At 34.9% G+C, this 23,567-nt stretch overlaps 2 protein-coding genes and 1 pseudogene across 3 annotated transcripts; all 3 read right to left on the bottom strand.

Moving 5' to 3' along the window:
* Positions 1 to 2,402: 2,402 nt before the first annotated feature.
* On the bottom strand, positions 2,403 to 3,941 carry LOC142630288 (shewanella-like protein phosphatase 2). The gene has a single exon (XM_075804271.1). It carries the CDS (start codon positions 3,908 to 3,910, stop codon positions 2,684 to 2,686), a length of 1,227 nt encoding a protein of 408 aa, XP_075660386.1. The 5' UTR covers positions 3,911 to 3,941; the 3' UTR covers positions 2,403 to 2,683.
* Positions 3,942 to 9,670: 5,729 nt separating this feature from the next.
* Positions 9,671 to 13,289, bottom strand: LOC142630218 (shewanella-like protein phosphatase 2). 2 transcript variants are annotated; one of them, XR_012843258.1, is made up of 4 exons: positions 11,770 to 13,289; positions 10,656 to 10,874; positions 10,372 to 10,553; positions 9,671 to 10,006 (listed from the first exon to the last, which is right to left on the bottom strand). XR_012843258.1 is itself a non-coding variant. In XM_075804187.1 (1 exon), the coding sequence occupies exon 1, from the start codon at positions 13,218 to 13,220 to the stop codon at positions 11,778 to 11,780; it is 1,443 nt and encodes a 480-aa protein (XP_075660302.1). In that variant the 5' UTR covers positions 13,221 to 13,289; the 3' UTR covers positions 11,660 to 11,777. The 2 variants fall into 2 exon arrangements, 1 of the variants encoding a protein (XP_075660302.1); XM_075804187.1 differs by lacking the exons at positions 9,671 to 10,006; positions 10,372 to 10,553; positions 10,656 to 10,874 and having other exon boundaries at positions 11,660 to 13,289.
* A 1,812-nt stretch (positions 13,290 to 15,101) lies between these two features.
* Positions 15,102 to 23,372, bottom strand: LOC142632175 (26S proteasome regulatory subunit 7-like; annotated as a pseudogene).
* Between the last annotated feature and the right edge of the window lie 195 nt (positions 23,373 to 23,567).

Here is a 23,567-nt window from a genome sequence, read left to right as displayed (position 1 = left end):
ATCAATGCACCAATAAGTAGTAGAGCTAATATTTTGGAGTAAAAAGGACAAGCCGAAGGAGTACATGACTACATGGGCCAAGGTCAAGAGTCATGGCCCCGCATTTTATAGTTTAGCAAAATGTATGAACATTGATAAAGTAGAATGCCAAGTTTGAATTTGCATGGGTAACCTGATCCTGTGATAAAGAAACTATAGAAAGACAAATTTATATTATCAAATAATCAGAATGCTAGAGATCTAATTTGTTAATATAAGCAACAAAGATCAACCGACAGGTCGACAAACAGCATGGCTTATATCCTGGTGCCAGAGAAGGCAAATGAGTTAAAAGACATGAGATATTGCCTGTAGTTTATAATTTAAGAAATTGTATGAATTTATTCAAAACTGACAATTGCAAAACAGAATTCATGTAACTAATACAATCTATTGATTTAAGATTTTTTTTTTTTTAATAATTACAAATATGTTAACATGAGCACACTTTGATCCTTGGCAGGCTGGACTTTGTATGATATTCAAAATTCTTGATTGATCTTTGAATAAAAAGTTATATTTTAATTCTCAAATGCATAGAATGCTACCACAATCTTTTCTTAATCTGATAGCCCACAAACAAGTTCCAATTCTATAGCCCACAAAATGAAGTTCCAATGATCAATTCCTACGCAGAAAAGAATATATATGTTCAGAGGGTTCCTCATAAACATTATTTATAAAAGTTCAGATTACCCAAACTCATTAAGCCTTCACTTCCAATGAAAGGTTTTGATCCTTGTGCCAAAAACCCTTCCTTCTTCTCAGTATGCAAAACCAACTTGTTCTGACACAACTGGATTGATGTCAAAATCCTGAACTTGTTCCAGTAACCCATTACTGCACAATTTCAACATCCCCACATCAATCCATATCGCCTGATTATTGCAAACCCCATTGATCCCAATCTCTTGAATCACATGCCCCCCCCCCCCCCCCCAATTATCATCCTATTTGCTCCGAGAGTCATGGCAAGCACTTGTTCAACACCAAACAAGCGCAATTCAAAACAGCTTGTCCAAGAACCATCCTCCCGTACAGTCGCGGAACCAGAATAACTGTGCAGTAAGTATGATTGATCAAACCATTCAGAATCAGCAAAAATAAAAGCCCAATAATTATTCACTTCACTCTCAAAATATCCATCCATGAGAAAATTAGATTATTAAAGCTTTCAACATTGCCCAACATATAAATTGAAAAATGAAAGCAAAATGATGCATAGATTTGAATGATGAATATAAAATAAGTAATCTCCATCACTGGCAAACTCTTCAGAATCAATAACTAAAAGGCAAGTATCTGTGCTTGTGGATTAGAGAATCGGATAGCATTCACTGTAACCCAACTTGGTGGATAACAGAAAATAAGTAGACAACATTGTTTAATAAAAAAAGAGGACAACTGCACCATGAAAAACTAGTTTGATATTAAAATTTTGATAGTTGAGGGAGGGGAGATTTGAATCCTAGACGTCTTTGTTGAAGTACAAGGCTTTTGGCAAAACTTAGTTTGATATTGAATAATATTACTTTGATTAAAAAAATCAAAGTTACCCCCAATACCATGCATTATTTTTATTAAACTAACAAGGACCAGTATACATGATACAACTGATCCATAACTTTTCTTTGATAATTCTTACAAGTGGGGAGGGGGATTTGAACCATGGTTCTTCTTATAAAGGAGACCAGGCAATACTGCTACACTATAAGAATCTTGGCAAACTAATCCAAAGCCTTGGTATAGGGTGAATTAAATACATTCCATTTTGAATATACAACAATGTTTACTGTTAATAAGAGCTAAGAGTGAAATTGCAACCATACTTTTAACAAGAATAAACAAATACAATAGAATAGCAGAATAACAAATTGCTGAGGCAATCCCATGAGTCAAATCAAAAGCAGAAAACAATATATTTAGGTTTTTTGTTGTTGTGTGAATAAAAATATATTTGAAATGCAATCATTAAATCAAGAAATAAAATAGGCAAATATCAGGGTCATCACAGCAGCTATTCCCGATGATGCCATGCTTTACTTTAAAGCCAATATACTATGCTCAAAAATAATAGAGACGAATAGACACACTAAAAAAGTGCTAGAGCTCATATTTTGGTGTTAACAGGACAAGCCAGAGGAGTATATGGGATTAAGCAAATGAGACATTGACAAGCAGATAAAAGCTTAACAGAATGTATGAACAGACCAAATTCTTGAAGCTAACCTAGAAACACACATTTAAATTATCAAAATGTGGTATGGCTGATATCATGGTTCTGCAAGAAGAAGGTAAAAGAGTCTTTAAGTCATGAGACATTTCCAAGTGGTTTATAATTCTACTAAAATGGCAAAACTGGATTCGTTAAACTAATTAACAATTTCTTGATATAAGCATTTTTTAGTAACTACAATTTATTAAAACCAGAAACTACAGAAACAGGAATCCAAATCTTCAAATAATCACAATGCTGGAGCAACCTTTGAATAGAAAGTTGTATAACTTATATATTCAAATGCAAGGAATGCCACAACAATCTTTATTCTACATCTAATTTTCCTACAACAACAATTGCTTATATGAAAACAATTGCACAATTCTATACTCCACATATGTTAAAAAGTTTAGATTACCCAAATTCCTAAGCTTTCACTTCCACTTGTTTCGGTCCTTGTTCTGGAATCAACAATCCAAGCCCTCCCTTCCTCTCACTACGCAAATACTTATCCCGATACAAAGGGTTCGAGGTCAAAACCTTTAACCCTGAATTCTCACTAATCTCCAAAACCTCCGGGAACCCATCACCACACCCTTTTGACATCCCCACATCAATCCTTATCGCCCGATTTTCACAAGCCTCACTAATCCCATTCTCCTGAATTGTATGCCCCATTATCATCCTCCTCGCCCCCGGAATTGTGCTAAGCAACAATTCAAGAGCCGAACAATCACATTTCTTCGTTGAATCTTCAGAAAAATCCCTCATCCACACCACCGCATCTGCATACCTCAAAAATTTCTTCACCGTGTAATTTTCCCCCAATCCATTGAGCCAATCCCTAACATCTTCATTGATTTTCTCCAATCCATAGTACACGTGCTCCGGCTTGAGGCCGCCGTGAACGAAAACCGAATCGCCGACGACTAAAACCGTCGCGTTTTTCGACAAAAATCGCGCCGATATCGGACCTTTAGGCTGTAAAGCAGCGATTCTCGCTCTGAATCCTTGTACCACAGCTTCATTATCGTTATCGATTTCAGGAAAAGATGAAGGAATGCCTTTGAATACGTTCTTAGGGTTTTCCAAACCCTCGCAAAGACTTTTCATGACTTGGCCAACACGGTACCACTCCGCCCAAACCCTAAACTCTTCACAACCCGATTCCGACATGTACCGGAAGTCTCTTTCCACGTTCAAGGTCTCGTGGTTCCCGATCATGGTGATGACTTCGCCGCCGGCTTTCACCGCTTGCCGTCGAAGTCTCTCGAGAAAATAGAGTATCTTAATCTCATCGCCGCCGCGATCGAGTACATCGCCGACCTGAACCACGGTCGTTGACCCGCCGGTCCAGTCGCCGGAGTCGTTTATCAACTCAGCGAGTCGTAAAGCTTGCTTCGACTTCTCCAAATCGCCGTGGAGATCGCCGATCGCGACGAGTCGACTCGGCGGAGAAGGATACCGAGTTTTGAACTTTCCAGGGGTATTTTCGTCATTTCGGTGACTTGCAGGGGTATTAGAGTGAGGGGTGTTTTGGTAATTTGGCAAGAAGAGGCCGCCACTGACAGAGAAATCGACGAAAGTGTCGACGAAAGAGGAAAGAAGATTTGGGACTTGTTGACACGTTGAGCTCGTTGTGGGTTTTTCCATGGTGAGATTTTTTTTGTAGTTTAGGTGTTTGTGTTTTTGTCTGTGAGAGATTTGGGTGCGAGTGAGACAATGGAGACGAAAGAGTAGGGATGGGAGAGATTGAATGCGAAGCTCCGTGATGATATAACAAACAGGGGTTTCGAATCTTTCGATGACGTGGAGAAGGCGTGCTACGCGATTGTCTATAATATACCACACTACTCCAAGTAAGTCAACATGATATTGTTGTCTTTATTATCAAAATTTTTTTTTTTTTTTAAGAAATTCTTTATTATCAAATCTGGATGCTAATAAAAAGAATTTATTTAGTCTTTAAAAACTTTATCAATTGAGAATTCACTCAGTTTTTTTAAAGAAAAAAATTTAGATATGTTATTTGATTATAAGAGATTTTACTATTTTTTTTATTTAAAATCCGAAGGTTAGGGCAAAGGTAGAAACCTTACCAGTATAATTAATATGAACTCATTAAAGCTAGACTGCTTAACAATTCAAACTTGATATCAAACTTGAATAATCTATACTACTATTTAAAGAGATTTCTCTTTTTGAGATTCTCATTTTTTTTAATGCCCTTATATCCCTATGTATAAGTAGAAACAAAATTAAAGGACAATTTAGTAAAAATACAACTCTCACTCCCGCTCTCACTAAAACATTGTCTAAAAAATATGGTAATTTTCCTGTTAATTTTTAAATTGCTTTATTCACTTATAAATTATACAATTTTCACTCCCACTAAAACATTGTCTAAAAAATATGGTAATTCTCCTATTAATTTTCAAATTGTTTTATTCACTTATAAATTAGATTCTCAAAATAAAAATTATATAAAGTAGCCTCATCACAAGCATTTTGTGCGTGCAATGAAGCTCTTTTTTATTTATTTAATTTTTTACAAGAAGCTATAAATGGTTTGCATGGGTCTTTTTTTTAATGTGATGTTGGTATTTTTTTTTTTTGTGGAAATCTTTTTCTTTTTTTGGAAGGAGGGTTTTTTTTTTTTGGTTAAACATGGTAAAGGCGGAATGGGGTAGTTTTTTATTTTTATGGAAGGTTTATTTGTTAGGAGTTTAGGATAGGTACTGTGGGCAGTTTTTCTATACTACTATCTAAGGGGCTGCCTTGTTTGAATCGGATTTTTTTTTTATTCCAAAATATCCCTACACTCCTAAGTTTAAGTAGAAACAAAACTAAAGGATAGTCCAGTAAAAATACATGTCTATCTCGCACTAAAATATTACCTACAAAATAAGACTACTCTCCTCATGGTTTTCAAATTTCTCTTCTCTTGGTTAAACGTTTTTAATTTTTTTTTTTAATAGAATTGTTTTCCTTACTTCATGATCTCACGTTTGTTTGTTTTTTTTTTTGAAGGCATCATCTTATTTATTTTGAATTTAAAGGAAAAAAAAAACACTCCTATTAAAAAACTATTACTATAACTTCCCATCCATATCCTTAAATTTAGCAAATTATTAACATATACCTCTCTTTCTCTTTATCTTCGGTTACTTTTTTTATTAAGGAAATTATGTGTGGTTAGTTGGTTACTTTAAAAAAAGAAGCAAACTCTCCTAACAAAATCAAGCACGTTTTGTTATTAAAAAAAAAAAAATCAAGCACGTTTTTCATATAAAAAAAAAATCAAGCACATTTTTGTTTTTTTTTTTTTTTAATCTCAAACAAAAAGAATCATATTTAAAACAAAGTGACAAACTTCAAACTAAACAGTTTTTAACAGTTTCCTTCATGGACATCTTTTACTAACTCACGTTCAAATAATTTACACAACTAACAAGTACCAACACTTCTCCTTGCCATAAATACAACACAAACTTCTCCTCCCTCAAACCGCTTTCCAAAAATACAAAGCAAATGCTGATGGTGAATCCTTATCAACATCTCTCATTGTTTACGTTTATTTATTTTTATCAGTATTTTTTACTTAAAATTTTTAGAACACATGCTTTTTCAACAAGAATCAACATATCATATCAAGATTTTCATATCAATAGACCGAGCTTTGGCATCTTCATCCACTCCATCAATGACTTAGTAGCTGATGACATTAGAGAGAAGAAGCATTGACATGGTCATGCAAACCTTTCTTTCACACTTCAAAGTACATAAGAATCTTTTCCATCAAAAAGTAATAATTTTTCTTCATAAATTTCAAGCCTAAAATAGGCATTCTTAATCGATATATTTCCTTATTTTATCTGTTTGTGATATTTGAATTACACAATTGTATGTTGTTTGAAGTAACCTGATTATACATCTTTTTCTATTTCATTTTATAGGATTAAACAAATTTTGATCTTATTGTTCCCCTTCAAACTTCACTTTAAAGCTTAGAAACATTAATCATCAATATTTATGGGTTTGGAACTTTCTCTATTGTTATGTTGGCAGATTTCTTTACTCTCATAACACTCACCATATTCCTATGTATTTTTTTTATCACACCTCTAGGTATTTTGTAATTGAAAAATGTAATAATTTCAAATTATAATTAATGCAAATTATTAAATTTTATCCAAAAAATAGAAAAGCCTCTAAGTATGCGCATAAGCGTGTGCTCAGAATCTAGTATTTATATAGAACGTGGAATAGTGGGGAGGGAAATGAGAATTTTTTTATTTTATATGTTGGGTAGGTTTCTTGTTTTTATTTTTATTTTTTATTTTTTTGTAAGTTTATAGTTTTGACCTTATTTCTTTTATACTATTATTTAAGGGGCTTCCCCTGTTTGGATTCATCATTTTTTTAATTCAAAAATGTCATTACAGTCCTATGTTTAAGTAAAAACAAAATTAAAGAATAATCACGTAAAAATGTAACTTTAATTCCCACTAAAATATTGTCTAAAAAATAAGACAACTCTCCTATTAATTTTTAAATTGATTTATTCACTTATAAATTAGATTTTTAAAATAAAAAATTATATATAAAATAAAAAAAAAGCTTAATTTTTTTTTTTGCTACGACAACTAAAAAAGAAAAAAGTCTCATCGCACACGTGCGAAGCGCGTGTGATGAGGCTAGTATATTTTAAGAATATGGATTAGTTAATTAAATTAGAGGTATTTTTGGAAAAAAAAAAAGAGAGTAATAACTAACTTTCTGAATCCTTTTAATATATAGAAATAAAATAAAAATACAATTTATTTTTTTTGCTACAAAATAAACGTGTAATATATGTTCATTTTTTGAAGGAATTACACACCATTCTTTTTTATAGAAGGATTTACACAACAAATTTTACCATTTTTTAACAGTAAAATGTTATCTACTTCAAATCCCAAGGAAAAGTGTTTTTTTCCTTTGAGATTGTGGTGAAATGTAATTCCCTCAGATCTCAAAATAAATGAATGTAATTACCCATAGTTAAAACTAGGGAAAAATTGAGTCTAGCGCATTAGGAAGTGAACGAATGATAAGTGTTTGACACTGGTCTTAAATTCTTAATTCCAACAAACCCAAACCAATTCCATTAAATAGTTTAGGTAAATTTTACTTACTTTCATGACAGAGGTAAAAGGAAAATTAAACTCTTTACACGTGCTTTTCAATGAAAGACCCTATCCTAAATGTTCAAAACAATTGATATTCTAATTTCTAACTCTTAAAAATAATGCCAATCTATCCCTTTTTTGAATTATTTTGAGGTAGAGCATAAAATTATTCGGGTCATTAGTGTGTCTTTAGAATTAGATTATAAGCTTGCTTTTAGTTTTTTATTTATTTTTATTTATTTATTTATTTACTATTTGCAAGTCTACCAATAAACGAGTTTTTATTTATTTATGAGTCCCACTGTTGTGTTCTTGTTAAAAGAAGTCAATACAATTAACTAAACGCAAGTCTCAAGCTATGGTTTTTCTCAAAATGAGAAGTACTATTTTATTATTGTGGGCCTCCCTTTTTTTTTTATAATATTTTCAACAAAAAATCAATCAACTTATTTTATTTATATTCTAATTTTCGTATACAGCACTTTCAACAAAAACTAGATAAATTGTTCCCAAGACACTAATTAGTGTGAGAAAGGAAGTAGATGTGAATTATTTTGGTCATTTGGAATGAAGTGTCATTTCTTGAAAATTGGAAAATGTTAGTGTAGCTTATCCAAGTTTTTTACTTAATTTTTAAGTCAATTAATTTTTTTTTAATGTTTTTAATCAAAGAAATGCCATATCCACAATATTTTCATAATAAATCATAAATGGTAAATTGTATTAATTATAATTTGAACCCACTACTGAAATTATCTTTTTGTCTACCAGTAATAACCAATAACAACATATCACATAAAATTTATTGTAAAAGTGTTGGAAAAATATAGCGAACTTAGCATTTTCCTTTTTAACCAAGAGGTTCCAAAATTCAAATCACCTTCCTCCAACGATGGTTTGAAATATCAATATTGTTCAAGGGCGGCTCCAAGACCAACTCAGGGGTTCAAATGAACCCCCTGGCCTGGTCCTAAATATATATAATTTTTTTTATCCCTACAATAAAAATTTGAACACCCGAGCTTTAAATTTTTTGTTAAACCCAATTGAAATAAGTTTAAACATGATCCTTAGTTTTCCTCTATGTTTGATTTGTATTTATGTTTTCTTAGTTTTTCTCTATGTCTAATCAAGTATTTTGATAAGTGCTCTAAACATTTGCAAGTCTAAGAAATCTTTTATAGTTTACTCTAATTCCAAGAGAGTGACAGCGTGCATATTTAAAAAATCATACACTTCAAAAGCAAAATTTTATTACTGGAGTATTATTTTTCTTAGTTTCACACTTACTCCCAAGTCCCAACCCTACTCCTAAGTGTGTTACTATTCTTATTTATTTAATTTTTTTTTTATTCAATTTATATAACTTATAAAAATCAATTATATAATAAGTTATTATTAATTTGATAAAAATATATGATTAGTTTTTGAATTCTATTCGTTTATGGATCCAATGATTGTTGTCTTAACAATCTTTCGAATGTTAATATTTTTTATGATTATTGTACAATATAGTTGTGTTGTATATAACGTGAAAGTTATATATATAGAAAAAATATATATTTTACTTTTTACTCACGCCTCCCCGTCAATAAATTCATGGCTCCGCAATTATTGACTCCCTTAAATAAAAATTCTGGAGCCGCTACTGATATTGTTACAACTTCACATCGAATTCAAACCCACCCCCACAAGTTGAATAAAGAAAGAAAGCCTTTTGGTGGAAAAATTGTTGGCAAACCACACTAAGGTAAATTGTAAAGAAGCCTCCCCTAGTAATGGATTGTCTCTTCTCCAAAAAAAATAATAGTAATGAATTGTCGAGCGCATGGGAAGAGACGCAATCCGCATGATTGCAAAATTGTAGTTGCATTTCTCAATTTTGGATAATTCATTACTAAGGAGGCTTCATTACAATTTACCATTACCTTAGTTAGGTTTAATCTTATCACAATTTAATTCACAAATTTCACTCTATACATTTAACCCCATACAGTTCTATAAAAGAAAAAACCCATACAGTTAGAAGTAAGGTTCCATCCAAATTAGCATATTTAACATTTAGAGGACAAACTTTCAACCACAACTTTAAATAACCTATTCAGTGCATAATTGCGCAGGTTCCTCATATAATCTATTTGAATGAGGGCACCATGTACACCTTACATTCATGTAAATTAATTTTGAAGCATGGCCAATGTGATTTCCGTATTCAAAGCATTCAAATTTTTAGTTACAAAGATTCCAGAAGTCACAGCTTAAATTTGTAGCAAAACATGGTTTGATACACTTTCACAGCTTCATAAGGAGAAACCCACCTAAGTAAACTGGTTCCAAGCTATGCAGCCAAATGATAAATGAAATAATCCTAGCAGAACTTTATGGCTCATAACAGCTTAATCAGTTGTAGGCCAATCTCAAAAAAATAAAAAGTTGTAGGCCATGTACTTTGGTGTTGCACTGAATTTCTTTTATCCCTTGAATACCTTGTCCACTGCATCAAGGAAATCTCTGTCACAGCTTTCCTCCGGACTCGAATGGCAAACATGCCAACTGCACACACTCCTTATTTCAACTCCTGAGAGAGAAACTCATGTCAGAAAACCAATGTCCTAAAACACCCTTGGAATAGTATGAACAAATAACAAACAGCAGTGCCACACAAGACTATCCATTATAAAGGGTTCTTATCAACAGTGCAATTTGGGCAAAGTTCAAATCGTACTCAACACTGCAGGATCAAGTGTGTCAGGCCTAAAAAGGGGGGCAATCAAAATCCACAAAATAAGCTAGTGTATTCTATTGTTAGAAGTTTACAAGTAGGAAAAAAAAGTGATCACCAGTTCTATTTATAAAGTGAAAAACAAGGTTGTTTAAGAGCCATAAGTGTTTAAATAACATCAAGCAGAAAAATGGTCCTGATAGGTAACCAACTTAACTGACCTATTTGTGGCCATTAAAACTTTTATGTTTCCTTGAGCATCAAAGCCATCAAGCTAATTTACAATTTTCAACATTGTACGCTGCATCTCATTATCACCACCAATACCATCATCGAATTGTGTACCTCCAATTGCATCCACTTAATCAAAAATTTTAATACATGCCTTTTTGGAATGTGCCATCTGCAGCAAATTGCAGTACTAATGAGATGATAAGTGTATAATTAAAACCATATGAATAACAAAGAGGAGTTTTGAAACTACTGAACATGCACAACTAGTAACCTGGAACAGTTCTCGAACCATCTTAGCTCCCATACCAATATATCTCTGCACAAGCTCACTCCCAATAACTTGAATGAAGCAAGCATCAGTTCTGTTAGCCACTGCTTTAGCTAACGGTGTCTTACCCGTCCCTGGAGGACCATAGCAAAGGACACCCTTATGATGATCAATTCCAAGCTTCACAAATTTCTCAGGATGAAGCATGGGCAGCTCAACAACCTAGAAGAACAATCATTGTCAGTAAGGAATACATATATACCAACTGTATCTAGTTCTAATACCTGAATGTGAAGTCACTCATTATGTTTTTTTTGTTATTTGGACCAAAAGAAGCCAGTCATTATGTTGCACATAATGTACACCAAAGACAGAAGTATAACAGAATGAAGAATAACATGGAAAAAATAAAAACAGAAAAATAAATTGCAGAGGCAATCCCGTGAGTCAAACTCAAAGCAAATAACAATATATTTAGATTTTTTTTTTTGTTGTTGTGTGAACAAAAAATATATTTAGAATGCTATCATTAAATCAAGAAATAATATAGGCAAATAAAAGGGTCATTACAGCAGCTATTCCTGATGATGCCATGCTTCACTTTTAAAGCGAATATGCTATGCTATGCTAAAAAATAGTTTAACAGATTGTACGACCATTGATAATACAGAACGCCAAGACCAAATTCATGAAGCTAACCTAGAAACACAGATTTGAATTATCAATATGTAGTATGGCTCATATCATGGTAAAAGAGCTTTAAGTCGTGAGACATTGGCCAGTGATCTATAATTCAGCTACAATGGAAAAACTGAATTCATGAAACTAATAACAATTTATTGACATAAGCATTTTTTAGAAAGTACAATTTATTAAAACCAGAAACTACAGAAACAGGACTCCAAATCTTGAAATAATCACAACGCCGTGGCAACTTCTGAATAGATAGTTGTATAACTTATATTCAAATACAAGGAATGCCACAACAATCTGTATTCTACATCTAATTTTTCCTACAATAACAATTGCACAATTATATACCCCACAAAATGAAGCTCCAATGATCAATTCCAACATATAAAATTACATGTATGTCTATGTTAAAAGTTTAGATTACCCAAACTCCTAAGCCTTCACTTCCACTTGTTTTGGTCCTTGTTCCGGAATCAACAACCCAAGCCCTTCCTTCCTCTCACTATCCAAATAAGCCTTATACTTATTCTGATACTGCGGGTTTGACGTCAAAATCCTTAACCCCAAATTCTCACTAATCTCCAAAACCTCCGGCAACCCATTACCGCACCCTTTGGACATCCCCACATCAATCCTTATCGCCCGATTTTCACAAGCTCCATTGATCCCATTCTTCTGAATTGTATGTCCCATTATCATCCTCCTCGCCCCCGGAATTGTGTTAAGCAAGAATTCAAGAGCTGAACAATCACATTTCTTCTTCGAATCATCCGAAAAATCCCTCATCCACACCACCGCATCTTTCTTCCTAGCGAAATGCTTCAGCGTGTAATTTTCTCCCAATCCATTGATCCAGTCTCTCACATCTTCGTTGATTTTCTCCAATCCATAGTACACGTGCTCCGGCTTGAGACCACCGTGAACGAAAACTGAATCGCCGATGACCAAAACAGTAGCGTTTTTTGATAAAAACCGCGCCGATATCGGACCGCTAGGTCGTAAAGCGGCGATTCTTGCTCTGATTCCTTCTACAAAAGCTTCATCATCATTGTAATTGACTCGGCAAAGTGATTTAGGAATTCCTTCGAATATGTTCTTAGGGTTTTCCAAACCCTCGCAGAGAGTTTTCATTACTTGACCCACACGGTACCACTCCGCCCAAACCCTAAACTCTTCCAAGCCCGATTTCGACACGCACCGGAAATCTCTACACACGTTCATGATCTCGTGGTTGCCGTTCATGGTGATGACTTCTCCGCCGGCTCTCGCCGCTTGCCGGCGAAGCCGTTCGAGGAAGTAAAGTATTTTAATCTCATCGCCGCCGCGATCGAGCACATCCCCGATCTGAACCACGGTGGTTGACCCGCCGGTCCAGTCGCCGGAGTTGTTAATCAAATTGGCGAGACGGAGCGCCTCCTTAGACTTCTCCAAATCGCCGTGGAGATCGCCGATCGCGACGAGTCGACTCGGCGGAGTAGGATACCGAGTTTTCAGGGCATTTTCGTAATTTTGGTTATCTACAGGGGCATTAGAGTGAGGGGCGTTTTGGTAATTTGGTAAGAAGAGGCCGCCACTGACGGAGAAATCGACGAAAGTGTCGACGAAAGAGGAGAGAAGATTTGGGACTTGTTGACACGTTGTTAATGCTGAGTTTATATTATTGGGTTTTTCTTTTTCCATGAGGAGATTTTTTTGTAGTTTAGGTGTTTGTGTTTTTGTCTGTGAGAGTTTTGTATTGGGATTGGGTTTGCTGGAGAGTGAGACAATGGGGACGAAAGAGTAGGGGTCGGAGGGATTGATGAGCTTTTTGATTATATAACAAAGTGGAGCTTCGAAGACTTGGAGAAGGCGTGCTAGGCGACTATTGTCGATCATAGATTCATAATATTTGGATTGACTAGTACTAATACTACAAATCTGTAAACATATGATTATCAAAAAAAAAAAAAGAGTAAACATCTAAATAATAAAAAATTGGGCAAGGATTGTGTGGCATGTGCTTGTATAGAAGCACCAGACCCAAGTTAATTCTATTGAAGAGAAAAAATTAGACTTATGATACATGATTTTCAATGAATGACACTGTCCTAAATGTTCAAAATAATTATTCATAAAAAAAAAATGTTCAAAATAATTGAAACTCTAATTTCCAACTCTTTAGTGCTAATTATGAGAAAGGGAGTGAGATGTGAATTATTTTGACCATGGAGGGGTGAACAGTGAACTATCATTTCTTGATATGGAAAGTGTTATTATAATTTATCCTAGTTTTTACAACATTTAAGGGTCCGTTTGAATACAGCTGAAAACTGAAAATACTATAACAAAATAATTTTTAAATGTGTGAAAAGTATTGCGGGACCTATTTTTAATAAAAAAATTGCTGAAAAAGTGCGTGAACAATGCGCGCACAGTACACACACTGTGCGCGCTGTGCATTTTGTCTCCCGCTTTTTTGAAACGCGGCAAAAAAAAAGAAGAAAAAAAAACTAGAAATGCTGAACGCTGGACGCGTTCAGCTAAATCCAAACCAAACCTAAGCGTGCGTTTGGCTTCATCTTAAAAAGCTAACTTATTTTACCATTTAACTTATTTTTGCTACTATTTATGAGTTCACTGTACTTTTTTATACTATTCATAAATCTCACTATACTATTTCAGCTAACTTAAACCTTTATCTATAGTACTTTTAGCAAAAAGTTTTAATTTCAGTAAAATAAGTGGATCCCAAGCAGACCCTAAGTGTCCGTTTGGCAAAGATTATTTTTGCCAACTTATTTTACTATTCAGCTTATTTTTGCTATTATTCATGGGTCTTATGGCACTTTTTGTTACTATTCATGAATCTCACTGTACTATTTCAGCTAAATTTTACCTTTATCAGTACTTTCAGCAAAAAGTTTTCGGTTTCAGTAAAATAAGCAAATTCCAAACAGACCCTTAGTCAAGTAATATTTCTTAATGTTTTTAATGAAAACCGTTTAGAATTTAAATCCTCTTCCTCCATTTAAAATTTATATTAAAAAAAAGAAGAAATAATTACTTTAGCTATATTTCATTATCCTCGCCTCTCACATATAGTAGCAAGAATAATTATTTAAATATACAATTTTCTAATCTTAGACCTACCCTTCTCCCCCACCCCTCCAAAAAAAAAAAGTAAGTTTAAGTTCTTAAAAATGGATTTTTAAACAATTTGACTAAAGAAAGAAAGCACATGTGATGAGTTGCAATCCGCTTTGGTGGCAAAATTGTTGTTGCATTTCTCAATTTTGGATAATTCATTACTAGGGAGGCTTCATTATAATTTACCTTAGACTGATTTGATCTTATCACAAATTAATTCACAAATTTTCATAGACTACATCTAAGCCCTATACAGTTTGAGGTAAGGTTCCATCCAGATTAGCATATTTTACATTTTGAGGACAAGCTTTCAAGCACAGCTTTCAATAACCTATTGAGTACATAATTGCACCGGTTCCTCATATAATAATCTCTTTGAAACAGGGCACCATGTACACCTTAGATTCATGGAAAATAATTTTGAAGCATGGTCAGTGATATCCGCATTCAAAGCAGTGAGTTATAATGATTCCAGAAGTAACGGCTTAAATTTGTAGTAAAACATGGTTTGATACACTTTCACAACTTCACATGGAGAAAGCTCCCTAATAAGTACAATTGTTCCAAGCTATGCAGCCTAATGATGAATGAAATAATCCTAGCAGAACCTTATGGTTCATAACAGCTTAATCAGTTGTAAACCATGTACGTGGGTGTTGCACTGAATTTCTTGTATCCCTTGATGACCTTGTCCACTGCATCAAGGAAATCTTTCTCTGTCACAGATTTCCTACGTGCTCGGATGGCAAACATGCCAGCTTCAGTGCACACACTCCTTATTTCAGCTCCTGAGAGAGAAACTCATGTCAGAAAACCAATGCCATAACACACCCTTGGCATAGTGAACAAATAACAAACAGCAGTGCCTTGCAAGACTATCCATAATAAATGGTTCTTACCAGTGCAGTTTGGGCAAAGTCGAGCCAAAAGTTCAAATCTTATATCTCGTTCGCAGTTCATTTTTTTTTGCATGGATCTTAAATATCTTTGTCCTACCATCCACATCTGGAAGGCCAAACTCAACTTTTTGATCTAATCGTCCAGGACGTAACAATGCAGGATCAAGTGTGTCAGGCCTGAAAAAGGGGGCAATCGAAATCCACAACATAAGCTAGTGTATAAAACACCAGTTCTATTTCTAAAGTGAAAAACAAGGTTGTTTAAGTGCCGTAAGTGTTGTAACAACATCAAGCAGAAAAATGGTCCTGATAGTAATTAACCAACCTATTTGTGGCCATTAAAACTTTTATGTTTCCTCGAGCATCGAAGCCATCAAGCTGATTTACAATTTCCAACATCGTACGCTGCACCTCATTATCACCACCAACACCATCATCGAAACGTGTACTTCCAATTGCATCCACTTCATCAAAAAATATAATACACGCCTTTTTTGAACGTGCCATCTGCAGCAAATTGCAGTACTAGTTAGATGATAAGTGTATAATTAAAACCATATGAATAAAAAAGAGAAGTTATGAAACTGCTGAACATGCACAATTAGTAACCTGGAACAGTTCTCGAACCATCTTAGCACCCATACCAAATATATCGCTGAACAAGCTCGCTCCCAATAACTCGAATGAAGCAAGCATCAGTTCTGTTAGCCACTGCTTTAGCTAACAGTGTCTTACCTGTCCCTGGAGGACCATAGCAAAGGACACCCTTAGGAGGATCAATTCCAAGCTTCACAAATTTCTCAGGATGAAGCATGGGCAGCTCAACAACCTGGAAAAACAATCAAAATCAGTAAGGCATACATACTAACAGTATCTAGTTCTAATATCTGAATGTGAAGTCACTAATTATGTTTTTTTGTTATTTGGACTCAAAGAAATCACTTATTATGTTGCACATAATGTACACCAAAGAAAGAAATATAACAGAATGAAAAATAACATGAAAAAAACCAATGCTATACGCACTTCCCGCATCATTTGAATCTGCTCCTTGCACCCACCAACATCATTATATGTCACATCAGGCTTTTCCTCCACTGTCATCAAGGTCACACTAGGATCAATTTTTGGAGGCAAGGGAATCTGTATACGATGTCCACTACCGCGATCATCAACTCTGCAATGATAGACTAAAGGTCAATCCAAAAATAGAAAGGAGTACAAGTTCTGTTTCTTTAATACTATCCATCTCACACGTATACAAGAAACTAGCTGTAGAGAGGGAAAATTCTCGACCTATCATAAGCTGACACATCATACTACCAAGTCCACAAAATACAACCAATTACAAGGCGCCACGTACTGCTGCTAGGTTTTGCCATCACTATTCGGATTCCAATAGAAATTTGCCAAGTGTCATTGAAATAAAGGTATGAAACTGCATCAGCATGTGTAAGCGATGACACAAGCAATCCAATTTTTCGCGTACTTTCCAATTTTGGGGTCTGTTTCTTCAACCGAGGCTCGAAAATTGCACAACAGTCCAAATTCTAAAAAAATTGACTTTTGCACAAATTTTGACCAAAAGTCAAAATTTTTAAGATTGACCTGTCTTGCTCAATTTTTTGCGTAATTTCCAATTTCGGGGTCTATTTATTCATTTGAGAATCCAAAATTGCTCAAATAGTGTGATTCTACAACTATTGGTTTTGACGTAAACTTTGACCGAAGATCAAGATGTTCAAGCAAAACTTGTCCTATCAGGTTTTTGCAAAGATTTTGATTTTGAAATCTAGGTATTTGTTTTGGACTTAGAAACTACATCCGCTTCTCCAAAGTACTAGCGGTGTCCAAAATTTAAGCTCTCAAGATCATAATTTGAGATCCATCCATTTGGTCTGGATTCCCTCAAAATTATCCTCCAGACTTGATTAAGGCTCCCCTTTCAAAAACAGACTAACTCTCACAAGTATGTCTCAAAATTAAAATTACATTGGGTCACTACTTCAACCTATTATTTTCGTCAGTGCCTACCAGTCTCCGAGCTAACATTCCCATTAGGTGCCTACCGTTCCCATCCACCGTTCTCACCAAAAAGTCTCATCCGCCGTTCTTAACTACCCAAATACCGTTCTTCATCTCTTCGCTATAAATAGAAGGGCCGGATCCGCTAAATCCATCAAGAAAAAAAAAACACACATACACTGAGTCGTGAAATGAAGATTTGCTTCTTTCAAATTTTCAAATCCTCCTTCTCACAGCTAGTTCTCACTATGACCTCGTCATTCTCAATACCTAGCAACCAAGATCGCTTCATAATTAGTTTGAAATCAACCCCTTCATGGTTCAGTAGTAACCCTTCTCACAACATCATCACTGTTTTAGGATTCAAACAAATTTTGTTTCCTCACATAATGACCACATTTGTTCATAAAGTTATTCATAACAAGGTCTGCATCGACCTTCCATGCTTCCGTGAAATTGGTTGGCCAGGAAATCCAAGTCCAGCAGAGACACCTGTTCCTAAAAACAGGGCTTCCGTAGTCTCTCTTCAACTGTTTGGTCTCCCATTAAAAGCAGTGGTTTGGAACAAACAGCAGCTTGGCTGGTTTCTAAAACCAAGATCACAAGTTAGCTCAATCTTTCATTTGTTGTGCTTTCCCAACAAAGTTGCATTAGGTGAAGATGGTAAAAAGTGTTGGGGTATCCTACAAATTGTCTCCCATCCAACACTTGTGATAACCTCCAAGGTACCAGCTCATCAGAAATTAGCCTTTGGTGTCGGTGAATGGTCACCAAAGCCTTATTCCATGTTTCCACCAACATGGGGTCCAAAGGTCATCATTGCTGGTACCACAAAGCACACTTTCTGAAATTACTCCAACTTAAGATCAGCTTGAAGAATTTCAGAAAATATACTTCTGAAATTACTTCAACTTAATGTCCGTCAGTATGGTCCAGTCACACATGCGCATTCAACGACTTGCCGTCGAACTTCATTCAGCATGCAGCCAGTCCCACATCTGAAGGTGTACTTCCCAAAGACATCTACGCCAGAGAGTCCCCAACATGTGGGGTCAGGGCCATGGTGTCGTATGTCTCACCCATCCACTTTGCTTCATCACCATCTTTTTCACCATCAACAACAACAAGTCCAGCATCCCTTCTGAAATTACCTCAACTTAACCTGAGAGATGCGATAACACAAGCACATTCAACCACACTCCCACATGTTCTCTCTGTGATCCGAAGTATACCCTTCAGATATAACTTCACCAGAAGTCCTTAAAAATAAGAGGCTAGCTCCAGAGCTCTGCATGCTGTACTCAGCCAACATTCTCACCTCTTCTCCATCTTCAACACCCTGTGATCGCCACCAACAATTCAAAATACTCTTCTGAAATTACTTTGACTTAACCTTTGCTGTGAAAGCTCGGTCACACGAGTACATTCAAATACTGGCAGACCCCTTCTCGGTCTCATCAAAGCCTTTCATATGGGTGGGTCTACTCTTCTGCAATTACTTCATCCTGTTAAAAGCTCCACCACCTTCAACTATTTCACTAGAAGAGTCAAGTATAAAAAAATCCATTTTCTTTCAAGACTCATTCATTCACCACACTCTAAAAACTGTGTGCATGAACGAGTCTCGAGGGGGCATTTGTAGAGAGGAAAAATTTCCGACCTATCACAAGCTGACACATCATACTACCAAGTCCACAAAATACAACCAATTACAAGGCGCTACGTACTGCTTCTGGGTTTTGCCATCACTATTCGGATTCCAATAGAAATTTGCCAAGTGTCATTGAAATAAAGGCATGAAACTGCATCAGCAGGTGTAAGCGATGACACAAGCAGCCCTGCACGTGTAAGCGATGACACAAGCAATCCAACACGTGTAAGCGATGACATAAGCGGACCAATCAAGCTGTGACAAGTGTCACCAATCAGACTCCGCCACGTGTCGCTCACCCACCCCTAAAGTCCTATAAATATAAGCCTTCCTAAGACATTTAAGAGGACAGAGAGAAGGAAGAAGATATCTTGAGTTCAGAAACCCAGAAGCTCTGCCAGGATCAAACCCCAAAGCCTCCAAGAATTTCAAGAACTTCAACCTCGAATACAGACAACATTCGAAGCAAAATCATCCAAACTACTCGTCCAAATCTCAAAGTTCACTGGAATCAAGCTCAAAAGCCTCCAGAAACCTCAACAAACCATAAATCAACGGAGCTCTACGGAATCAAGCCTCTAAAGCACCGAAGAATTTCCACCACAAACCTTCAAACACGAAGAACACACGAAGAACACGAAGAACAAAGAATTTCTAACAAGCTCGTAGCCAGAGATTCATTGTAATTCCGTTTCAAAGATCTTCGATCCATTCCTCAGCTAAATTGAAGAATATCTTATGTTCAAATCAAAATCACATTACCACAATTCCAATCAATAAATCTTTCAAGGAAATCGAATCAGAGGCTCACTCTTTTGTAATTACAGAGAATTGTACCACACATTTATCAATACAAATTCATATTTGTGAAACTATTTTACTTGTTTGATTTATTTCGAACTAAGAATTTAGTCGTCTACACTAGCCTAAATGTCTTTCATTGCTACTGTCCAACAGCATATACAAAGTATCATATAAATAAAAATTTAATACAAAAAGGTAATAAATGACCTCCCCTTGGCGACAAACTCCATGCAATTTATGTTGAAAGAATGTATAAATAGGGAATAACTAGAGAAGGTTGCAAAAAAATACAAAATATTTAGTAAAATCTGAGAAGGTAACAAATAAGACACTCACCCCACACGCATGCCTTCTTCAATGTCAGTTGGGGAAACTGTGTCACCCAGAGCAACAGCATACTGCAGTCAATAAATTAGAATTATATCAGATCCAATTGTTTCATGTATGACTAAATGAGTTAATAAACAAAATTAAGATTCAGGCTCAGTATGTTTAAGCTAAAATGCCATGTCCATATAAAATCCCGCCATCTGTTTCAGGGCATAAAATATAAGACACTGAAGCAATTCAAAATGCAGATATCATTAGAAAACATAGTTGAACATTTAAGTTTAAAAACAAAAATGTTTCCCACTTGTTCATATTTCAACAATAGAAAAGAAAAGGCACTGATAGGGACAATGTAAGCTTAAAAATAACTTGAAAAATATGAAAATAGATAGACAAAACTTGAAAAATGGTGGTATTAGTTTTGGTGGGTGAAGAAAAATTTCATATTTCAAACACCTCCAAAAAAATGTACTACATGAGGTGAAGGTCAAATTGAAGTGTACCTTTCCAGGATAACAAAAATTTATAACATATTTGGCATCTTCAGTGTTTGGACTGATGATCTGTGTGCATCTTGCCACCTGGTTGACAAAGCAAAGAATTCTTCTCAGATTGTTACAAACACTTTATTGCCAAAGAGGACCTTATATAAGCAAAATACACACCTCCAGAGGCTTCTCCTTCAACAATTGCTGATCAGATACTAGATCCCACTGGCTTGGTGCAGCTAAGCCAGTGTCAGACACCTTAATACCTATAGAATAGTGCAGATCAACATTATGATTTCACATATTCGGATTTTTTTTTGACAGCCAGCCCATGCAGTGAAGACATTGAACAGAAAGAAGCCAAACACAAAAACAAGATACATATAGACCATGTTGTAACACACAAACACGATATCGAAAAAAGAATTTTAGACACACTCTGATAAGTGACAAGAATCCAATGTTATCGGAGAAACATTAATAGGCAATTAAACCAGGAAAAGCAGCAACCAAGTAAATAGATGCTAGAAATTATTAAAAGGAATTGATGATGCACATAAAATAATACATATAAAACTTGGTTATCATACTTCTCTTATTAGTACAAATGAAAGCCATTCATCATACACTTAAGAAAAAGATGGCAGAGTGGACCTAAGAACGTATGCAGAGAGAGCAAAACAACAATAGTTTGACAATAGTCAGAGCCGCTTAAATACAATTTGCAGCCTAAGATGAAAACTTACCTTTTTATATTTAAATATCACTTAAATAAGTATTAGTTTTTTTTTCAGGGGGTAAATAAGTATTAGTTTTTTGAGGGGGGTAAATAAGTATTAGTTAATGTTCTATATTAGTGGCACTTTTTTTTTTTGGAGAAGTTATATTAGTGGCACTTCAACACAAGTATTTAAATCTTTTTCTTTAAAAAAAAATCATAAATGAGTATTTAATTACTTCTTGTGATTGGTAACACCCAGTGTGGCCGATACCGTACCGGTACCGGCCGTACCGGCCGGTACGTACCGTACCGGTCAGTGCACCGGTACCGGTACACTTCTATATTGTACCGGAAAAAATACCGGCCGTACCGGCCGCGTACCGGCCATACCGGCCAATTTCGGGTAATACCGGCCGGTACCGGGCGTACCGGCCGGTACAGAGAAAAGCTTTTTTTTTTTTTTTTTTTTTTTAGTTTTGTAATTTTTGAATTTTTGTAAAGGCATAATGGTAACTTATTTACATTAACTTCTTAGTATTATTTTTTTTCTTAGTATGCAATGAACAACTAAGCTTTCTATTTTTTATATTGTGTTTTTTTTTTCTTTTATTTGATACTAAAGTCTAAAACTATGAATAATTTATTCTGAATTGAGGTAATGTTTTATAATAAACTTTTATATTTACTATAATATAAGTAAAATATTATATTTTTATAAACATAGTTCTAGAGATTTTGGTATGTGTGTGTGTGTGTGTGTGTGTATATATATATATATATATATAAAATAGCGGTAAACCCGAAACGGTACACCGGTATTGACCGGTATCCGAAATATATCGTACCGGTGGCCAAACCGGTACAGCCTCCGGTACGGTATTGACTTCCTTGGTAACACCTCAATTTGTAAGACCTATGTAATAAATTTGAAATATTTCCAGCATTAGTCAATTCCTTATGCCTTCTTAATATTGAAGAAAAAACGTTACATATATATTTTTTAAATTAAAAAAGATAATATTAAAAAAAAAATCATGGCCTAGGCCAGGGGCTAGCCCTGACAGTAGTACGACAATATTCCACACCTCTCATATAGTTATGAGAGTGTTATCACATTGAAATCTTTATTTTTTAATAAAAAAAAAGTGTACAGCCACCTTAAAACTATAAATAAATTCTTTACAAATGAAGATCAATAACTTCAAAAAATTTGTTTAATTAATAAGAGAAAAAGGGAGGCATATATACCACACAGATCATTGACATTCTTAGCCAAGTCCTTAGCTTCTGTCTCTACTTTCTTGATACTTGTATTATACGGACCCAAACCCTGCATAAAGGATTAACATTATTACATATAAAAACAAAATTTCAAGCACATTCACACTCATAGTCATGGTTGAACAAAGTGAAAATCATAAATTCTCAAGCTAGCTAGAGTATTAAAACATTGATTAATAATCAAAATACCCAACTGGGTTACAAAGAATAGCCCTCCTGTAAGATTACAAAGTACAAAAGATCAAAATTTTATAGTTTATATCATCATTGAAAGCATGTTAGTTGTAAATTAAATATATATAAATAAAAAAAGGTAATTAAACCCTGCATAAAGCGTTGACATTATAATATATTATATAACTACATAATCCTAAACACATTCACATTTGAACAAAGTGAAAATCGAAGTCCTCTAGCCAGAGTATTAAAACATTGATAATTGATTAATAATGAAAAAACCCATCTGGGTTACAAAGAATTGTCCTCCCGTATAAGATTACAAAGTACAAAAGATCAACGTTTTATAGCTTATATATTTATATAATTATCAAACACATGTTAGTTGTGACTAAAACTAGATAAGTAAACCCCAGAGTGAGACATTAGGAGCACACATACATAGGTCTTGAGGATAGCTATGTCATCCTCGTCGAGTGGGATAAACTTTTCTTCTTTGAGAACGTCTTCATGGTCTAGAGCCATTGATTTTCAGACTGCAGATGATGTGTTTATGTTTTCTTGTGAGTGAAGATTGAAGAAGAAGAAGAGAACTGATAATTGAGATAACCTCCGGTGCAAGCAAGCTACTGAGCTATAGCAAAGTGAACCTGAGACCAGAGTCCACAGCACTAGACTACGAGCTTGTTTGGATAGAACTTATTACTGAAAACTGAAAAC

Source organism: Castanea sativa, chromosome 4 (assembly GCF_040712315.1).
Source record: "Castanea sativa cultivar Marrone di Chiusa Pesio chromosome 4, ASM4071231v1".
Taxonomy (NCBI): Eukaryota; Viridiplantae; Streptophyta; class Magnoliopsida; order Fagales; family Fagaceae; genus Castanea; species Castanea sativa.
Note: the sequence above shows the minus strand (reverse complement) of the source record. Positions and strands in the feature narration are given on the sequence as shown.